The sequence below is a fragment of the Babylonia areolata genome, chromosome 7, assembly GCF_041734735.1.
Source record: "Babylonia areolata isolate BAREFJ2019XMU chromosome 7, ASM4173473v1, whole genome shotgun sequence".
In the NCBI taxonomy this organism is placed as follows: Eukaryota; Metazoa; Mollusca; class Gastropoda; order Neogastropoda; family Buccinidae; genus Babylonia; species Babylonia areolata.
In genome coordinates this window covers 31,328,449-31,337,246 of record NC_134882.1, presented here as the reverse complement: position 1 = coordinate 31,337,246, position 8,798 = coordinate 31,328,449, and the positions used below count along the sequence as shown (strand labels likewise).

Sequence of the window (8,798 nt, the reverse complement as noted above, 5' to 3'; positions counted from 1 at the left end):
GTGATTGGGGTTTTTTTGTTTGTTTGTTTTTAGTTTATAATTCCCTGACGACGCGCCAAAACATAATCGATCATCATTAATATTACCTGTAAACATACCGCTTGCAATGAAGCCTTCGTTAAGCATGCTTTCTAAAATTGTCTTTAACCTCAGAACAGATGGGCAGAAAGTAACAGAATTGTTAGAGAAGGTGAAATACACTTTACAGTTCTGAACCATTTCCGCGTATGTAAAGACAGTTGGAAACCAATGGGTCATCACTGATTTTTTTTATAAAGATCCAGATTGCAATAGCGTATAGCTAATATCTGTCGCATCTGTTATGTTCATCTCTATCTCCACATCTTCATATCTACTCCTCACCCTCAGAAATAATTATCATAATACACAGTCCAGCCTGACCCATTGTTACTATGACTTTGTGATCACTTGTTGTCTGTGTCTTCAGTTTATTTGAATTTGTATTTCTTTTTATCACAACAGATTTCTCTGTGTGAAATTCGCGCTGCTCTCCGCAGGGAGAGCACGTCGCTACACTACAGCTCCACTCTTTTTTCTTTTCTTTTTCTTTCTTTTTTTTTCTTTTTTTTTCTTTTTCCTGCGCGCAGTTTGATTTGATTTTCCTATCGAAGTGGATTTTTCTAGAGAATTTTGCCAGGAACAATCCTTTTGTTGCCGTGGGTTCTTTTACGTGCGTTAAATGCATGCTGCACACGGGACCTCGGTTTATCGCCTCATCCGAATGACTAGCGTCCAGACCACCACTCAAGGTCTAGTGGAGGGGGAGAAAATATCGGCGACTGAGCCGTGATTCAAACCAGCGCGCTCAGATTCTCTCGCTTCCTAGGCGGACGCGTTACCTCTAGGCCATCACTCCATTTACAATCAAGACAGACTTTTCGAAGACACAAAGTCAGGCTGCTCCCCTTCAGTTTTTTCGGTCGGCAATTCTTCTTCTTCTTCTTCTTCTTCTTCTTCTTCTTCTTCTTCTTCTTCTTCTTCTTCTTCTTCTTCGTTCGTGGGCTGCTATTCCCACGTTCACTCGTATGTACACGAGTAGGCTTTTACGTGTACGACCGTTTTCACCCCGCCATGTAGGCAACCACACTCCGTTTTCGGGAGGGTGCATGCTGGGTATCTTCTTGTTTCCATAACCCATCGAATGCTGACATGGATTAGAGGATATTTAACGTGAGTATTTGATCTTCTGCTCGCGTATACACACGAAGGGGGGTTCAGGCACAAGCAGGTCTTGCACATATGCTGACATGGGAGATCTGGAAAATCTCCACCCTTTACCCACCAGGCGCTGTTACGGAGAATCGAACCAGGGACCCTCAGATTGAAAGTGCAACGCTTCAACCACTCAGCTATTGCGCCCGCGGGCAGTTCAATCAGCATGTCCTCCCATTTCTCCAGGACATTCCATAGCTTGCCTGTCGTTGAAAGGAATCCAGCGCAAAAATATCGCTCAATATTTGTCCGCCATATTTCTCCGAGGCTTACTTGCCACTTCTGGGCATCAGCTGACATTCTCTTGCTTAGAATTCCGACATTAACAAAATCAGTTGGGGGACTGGAGGGGAGTGGGGGGCAATGGTGATGGGCGCAATAGCCGAGTGGTTAAAGCGTTGGACTATCAATCTGAGGGTCCCGGGTTCGAATCACGTGACGGCGCCTGGTGGGTAAAGGGTGGAGATTTTTACGATCTCCCACGTCAACATTATGTGCAGACCTGCTAGTGCCTGAACCCCCTTCGCGTGTATATGCAAGCAGAAGATCAAATACGCACGTTAAAGATCCTGTGATCCATGTCAGCGTTCGGTGGGTTATGGAAACAAGAACATACCCAGCATGCACACCCCCGAAAACGGAGTATGGCTGCCTACATGGCGGGGTAAAAACGGTCATACACGTAAAAGCCCACTCGTGTGCATACGAGTGAACGCAGAAGAAGAAGAAGAAGAAGGGGGGCAATGGTTAAAAAAAATCCTTCTCTCACAAGTCACATTTCCGAGGTATAATCTCCCTTATTTACCAAAGCACGGTTCCATGGCCCAACTCTTTAAAAGTAAACTAACCAGAAAATACCCCTTCCGTTCCCGATACATTGCTCTGTGTGTGTGTGTGTGTGTGTGTGTGTGTGTGTGTGTCTGTGTGTCTGTGTGTGTGTGTGTGTGTGTGTGTGTGTGTGTGTGTTCTGTTTCACCCCCCGCCCCACCCCCCCAAAGCAATCACGTTGTCAGGTGAGTCAATCCAACGAAACATTTCTGAGTTTGAGATTTATTGAGATGGTATTGATGAAAACACACACACACACACACACACACACACAAACACACACACACACACACACACACACACACACACACACACACACACACACACACACACACACACACACACACACACTAGTCCAATAGGACATTTGTTATAGTTGTTTGATGTTGGCGTTTATAACGTTTCCATTTTCCCTAGCGTTGTCTCTCCCTATTCACCCTCCACACATACACACACTTTTACTCCCCACACCCCCTCCCACAACCCCTACCCCCACGGTTGTTGGTTTTTTTTGTGGGGGGGGGGGGATGTTTGTTTGTTTGTTTTGTTTGTTTTTTGTTTTGTTTTGTTTTGTTTTTTCGTCTAATATCACTTCAAGTGGAAAGGCGTTAAACTGAAGACGAACGAACACACACACACACACACACACACACACACACACACACAGAGTTCAGTGCCTGTTCTGTCAACCTCACCACTGCTGTTGTTTCTTTCTGTCTTTATTTTTCAGCGTTATCTTGCCGTGTGGTCCTCTCTGGTGCTGCTGTTATGATGATAGCGATGATGAGAAAGACGACGAGGAAGCTCAAAAGTTGGGCATTGTTGGGAGTGTGGAAACTGCTGACTGCCTCCAGCATGGTGGAGTCCTGCACGCCCAAGGAACTGGTGGCCACCTCCTCGTTCCAGGCTCTCGTTTACAATGGTTCAACTGAGCCGCAGTGAGTACGGTCCTGACCACCAACCCCATCCCCACACCCCCCCCCCCCCAGCATGTGTGTGTGTGTGTTTGTGTCTGTGTGAGTGAGAGAGAGAGTGTGTGTGGGGGGGGGGGCTGTCTGTGTCTGTGAGAGAGAGATAGAGAGAGAGAGAGAGAGTGTGTGTGTGTGTGTGTGTGGCCACATTTGCATTCTGATGATTTTGACTGATTCTTACAGTAATGAATCTCTTCAAACTCTAAACTCTATCAACAGACATCTTGCTCATCCGGCTCAGCGTTCGATGGGGTATCCACCTCGATAACGCAAATGATGATGATAATGATAAACAATAATGATAATAAATTACAAAGAACTTGTCCTTATCTTGAAACAACCCTCAGCGATCGAATATATATATATATATATATATATATATATATATATATATATATATATATATATATAATTACTTATCATTTACTAATAATAGAAACCAATTGTCCGCCCCTTCAATGCACATCCTTTGCCACTTTTATCATAAGCCCTCAAGCTGATGTCACCTCAACGGAATGCGCAAAATATCCAGTCATAAAATCGTAAATCAAGTGTCCCCTCCCAGTAAAAGGAAATATGTGTTTAAATCTCGTTTTGATGCATGAAAGAAGAATAACTCTTACAAATAAATTCATCCGGGGGAAGGATAAAAAGATCATAAAATCACCAGAGGAGACCTAGATGGCATACAGACACCCAAGCCAGTGATAATGAACGAGAACAAGAGAGCTTATAGACACCCAAGTCAGTGATAATGGATTAAGACAACTCGAGGGCTTATAGACACCCAAGCCAGTGATAATGGATTAGGACAACTAGAGGGCTTATAGACACCCAAGCCAGTGATAATGGATTAGGACAACTAGAGGGCTTATAGACACCCAAGCCAGTGATAATGGATTAGGACAACTAGAGGGCTTATAGACACCCAAGCCAGTGATCATGGATTAGGACATCTAGAGGGCTTATAGACACCCAGGTCAGTGATAATGGATTAGGACAACTAGAGGGCTTATAGACACCCAAGCCAGTGATAATGGATGAGAAGAACGAGAGAGCTTATAGACACCCAAGCCAGTGATAATGGATTAGGACAACTAGAGGGCTTATAGACACCCAAGCCAGTGATAATGGATTAGGAGAACGAGAGAGCTTATAGACACCCAAGCCAGTGATAATGGATGAGAAGAACGAGAGAACTTATAGACACCCAAGCCAGTGATAATGGATGAGAAGAACGAGAGAGCTTAGAGACACCCAAGCCAGTGGTAACAGATGAGTACTAGAGGCCTTATAAGACACCCAAGCCAGTGATAATGGATTAGGACAACTATGCTAGAGGGCTTATAGACACCCAAGCCAGTGGTAATGGATTAGGACAACTAGAGAGCTTATAGACACCCAAGCCAGTGACAATGGATTAGGACAACTAGAGAGCTTATAGACACCCAAGCCAGTGATAATGGATTAGGACAACTAGAGAGCTTATAGACACCCAAGCCAGTGATAATGGATTAGGACAACTAGAGAGCTTATAGACACCCAAGCCAGTGATAATGGATTAGGAGAACTAGAGATCTTACAGACACCCAAGCCAGTGATAATGAAATCGCCCCCGAAATGGCTCGTCAAGTTTGATACTTCCGTTTACCAACTGCAGAGAAATTTTTTTTTTTAAATATAAGAAGAGAGATCTTTTCAAACTGGACGACCATTACTTACATATTACATTCCACCACAAAGCCTACATCAAGTCAGTGACAGAAAGAAAAATGAATTCAAAGGCAACGATTTCCATTTCCTGAAGATAACGAGTATCGTTGCCGGTTTTCCTGTTTAAATTCCGATTTACGAAAGAAATCACTTTTATCTACTACTAACAAATGTCTCCTGCACTAACACATTCACATCACATCGGTTCCTTCAGTGTGAACGGTGAACTAAACGACAGACGTAATCCCAGTGCGAAAACACCGTAGAAGCGACAACAAAACACACACATCAATCTTAAGCTCCCACCGAACTCAGAATGGCTTCATTGCGAACCACGCTGTGTGAAACATGAGAAGGCACTTTGCTTTGTTGAAACCAATGGGAAAAGCAATAATGTATGCACTTGTAATCTTTTGCATGTTGCTCCCCCCCCCCCCCCCCCCCCCCTCAAAAAAAACAACAACAAAAAACAAAAAAACCACGGAGATTAAGTCAAGAATAACGAATCGCAGTCGACGCAACGAAAACGAACATGGCGCAAACGCTCTGATAAAACTGCTTGTGTTAAACTTTGTCGTCTCACGCAATATAAATCCTTTATCATATTTCACTCTGGTTTGGGGGGGACGAAACAGTATTGTTTTTTCTCTGGGGTTTCCCCAAGGTTGTGGATATGCCTCTCTCCTTCTCCACAACACTTTCTTTCTGTTTTCCATGTCAATATTTTTTTATTTTTTTTTTAACAAAAACGCTCCTGAATAAGCAAAAGTAAAGCCCAACGTCAGTATTTCTGTTCAGTATCACTTATCTGTTGTTGTTTGTTTGTTTGTTTGTTGTTGTTTTTCATGTTCATCGATTATTCTTCGCCTAAAGTAAATGGCTTCTCACATTAACGGCTGCTTTTTGTTGCTGCTTTTCCTCTCACGCTTTTCTATGCAGATATTGCCAGAGAGCATCTATAAAGATTTGATCATGACGATAATATATAAAATAATTTTTTTTTTAAACAATAAAAATTATTTAAAAAAAAAAAAAATAGCGACAAGGGCAGCAGCAACAATTATGACAGTTATCATCATGGGGAAAAATAGTGTGACTTACATGACAAGATAAAAGGATTGGTTCCTGTCTGAAGAGAAACACATTGCCAGAAGTGCTGGTTGATTTTCAGCACTGAGTTCATAGTTTACGCTCAGGAACGGCTCATGAGCCAATGATAATGCCCGGGATAACATAAAATTATATCTAACGCTGGACAGAAACGCATACGATTTTGACATCAGTAACGTTGTTCAGGGTGTAATCAGTTATAAAAAAAATTTCAGTCGATGGGTGGTCATGGCTCCTTGCACTCAACGAGCGAAAAGGAGAATCGAAGAAGACAAATTGCTTTTCTTCTTCTTCGTCTCACTCTTCTTCGTTCGTGGGCTGCAACTCCCATGTTCACTTGCTTATACACGAGTAGTCTTTTACGTGTATGACCGTTTTTACACCCCCCCCCCCCCCCCCCGCCCCTCCCCCTCCCCATGTAGGCAGCCATATTCCGTTTTCGGGGGTATGCGTGCTGGGTATCTTCTTGTTTCCATAACCCATCGAACGCTGACATGGATTACAGGATCTTTAACGTGCGTATTTGATCTTCTGCTTGCGTATGCACACGATGTGGGGTACTAGCAGGTCTGCGGATATGTTGACCTGGGAGATCGGAAAAATCTCCACCCTTTACCCATCAGGCGCCATTTTATCTATTCATGTATGTTTATTTCAAAGCCAGAAGCAGTGCCGCAAGCTCTGTTGTGAAGACCTGAGCTGCCTTCCGATACAATTTCGGTCGATCTAGACTTTCATGGCAAAGGAGACAACAACAACAACAACAACAACAACAAAACTTAGACATTTTCAACAGAGACAGAGGAACTAGAACGATGATTGTGGTGACGACGACGATGATGATGATGTCAGTTAATTAAGAACAGGTGTGGGTGTTAAGGGGTGGCCCTGTCAGCGCTTAGAGAGCAACACGCTCAAGAGAACTCAGAGTTCATCAGCGCCAGTTTACTGCTGGAAGTGCTTCTCTTCAGGAATGAAACCTTGTGTGCATTCTTTCTCTTGATATCCTTTCTGGTTATGTGTTTTTTAGACGGGAATGTGTGTGAGTACGGTCTTTGTGTGTGTGTGTGTGTGTGTGTGTGTGTGCGCGTGTGCATGTGTGCATGTGTGTGTGTGTTTGTGTGTGTGTGTGTGTGTGCATGTGTGTGTGTGTGTGTGTGTCTGTCTGTCTGTCTGTCTGTGTGTTCGTTCTTTAGTTTAGCGCCGTTTCACCTTGAAGTAATGTCAGACGATTTTTTTTTAACTTTAAAAGGGGTGAGGGAGAGAAAAGAGAAAAGGTAAATAATGCATAAAAAATGCATAAATGAATGGATGTGTGTGTGTGTGTGTGTGTGTGTGTGTGTGTGTGTGTGTGTGTGTGTGTGTGTGTGTGTTGCGCTCGCGCAACCCACTGGAAACAGAAGTTACTTTTCTTCTTTTTCTTCGTTCGTGGGCTGCAACTCCCACGTTCACTCGTATTTACCTGAGTGGGCTTTTTCGTGTATGACCGATTTCACTCTGCCATGTAGGCAGCCGTACTCCGTTTTCGGGTGTGTGCATGCTGGATGTGTTCTTGTTTCCATAACCCACCCAACGCTGACATGGATTACATGATCTTTAACGGGTGTATTTGATCTTCTGGTTGCGTATACACACGAAGGGGGTTCAGGCACTAGCAGGTCTGCACATATGTTGACCTGGGAGATCGGAAAAAATCTCCACCCTTTACCCACCAGGCGCCGTTACCGAGATTTGAACCCGGGATCCTCAGATTGAAAGTCCAACGCTTTAACCACTCGGCTGTTGCGCCCGTGGGCAATTTAATCAGTATGTCTTCCCATTTCTCCAGGACCTTCCTTACTTTTTTTTTTTTTTTTTTTTTCGATTTGACCCAAACCAGCTGTGACACTGCACTGTTTCAGGTGTGCCTGGGTGATCCGAGGAGCGGACGAGGGTGACGTCATCGGAATGAGAGTCACTGATTGGATCACTCCGTCAGGCTTCTCCTGCTCACGTGATCGACTCATCATCAGAGATGGTTCCTGATTTTTTTTGTTTTTTCATCTGTTTGTCTCTCCATTCCTCCATTCATTCATTTAGTTGTGTATTTCTTTTATTCGTTTATTCATCTGTTTATACTTTGTAATGTTTTTTTCATGATTAAGGTCCTAAAAACGACTTTACATTTTGATAAAACGATATCCTTGGAAAACAGCCAGTTTCACGGCAATTTATTTTTACTAGAAGACATTACTTACTTTCTTTTCTTTGTTTTTTTCCACACTGCATACGCAAACACTTTCGTAATATGTGCAAGAATGCACATACAGGCATGCTGGGTTTTAATTTTGAATACTGTAAAATCCACTGTCGCTACGTACTGTAACTAGCCGACGAATACATTCCAGTGTACAACGTGCCACCTTTAAAATAGATATATATTTTCTTTGTGAGTGGTATCCCTCGTTGATATAAGTATACTTTAGTAAACGTGTAGTAGAACGGGTAGCCCTTTTCCCTCTTTTTTTTCTGTTACCGCGACTATCACTGCTACAATATGATTCCTGATGCAACTGTAACTGTTGCCGTTCTTTTCTCTTCTTCTTCGTCTTCTGTTTTCTACCAGACTCCTGGAGGTGGAGTGGGGGGCGGGGGGGGGGGGCGGAGGGAGGGGGGGTTCAATCAACATGACTCATATGGAATCAAAGCAACATAAGCTCAACTTTCTTCCCCTATCGATGAGACGATAAACCGAGGTCCCGTGGTTCAGCTTGCATTTCGCGCACGTAAAAGAACCCACGGCAACAAGCGGATTTTCCCTGGCAAAATTCTGCAGAAAAATCTCACTTCGATAGGAAAACAAATAAAATTGCATGCAGAAAAAAAGCGAAAAAATGGGTGGCGCTGTCAGTGTAGCGACGAGCTCTCCCTGGGGAGAGCAGCCCAAATTTCACACGGAGAAAT

General features: G+C 43.5%; 1 protein-coding gene across 1 annotated transcript in view; it reads left to right on the top strand.

Annotated features, from left to right (window-relative positions):
- The first annotated feature begins 2,871 nt into the window (after positions 1-2,871).
- Positions 2,872-8,798, top strand: part of LOC143283824 (uncharacterized) — a 19,651-nt gene continuing 13,724 nt past the window's right edge. Inside the window, exons 1-2 of the mRNA XM_076590198.1 lie at positions 2,872-2,999; positions 7,757-7,872. Coding sequence (XP_076446313.1) covers positions 2,917-2,999; positions 7,757-7,872 — 199 coding nt within the window. The 5' untranslated portion in view covers positions 2,872-2,916. The remainder of the gene's footprint in view (positions 3,000-7,756; positions 7,873-8,798) is intronic.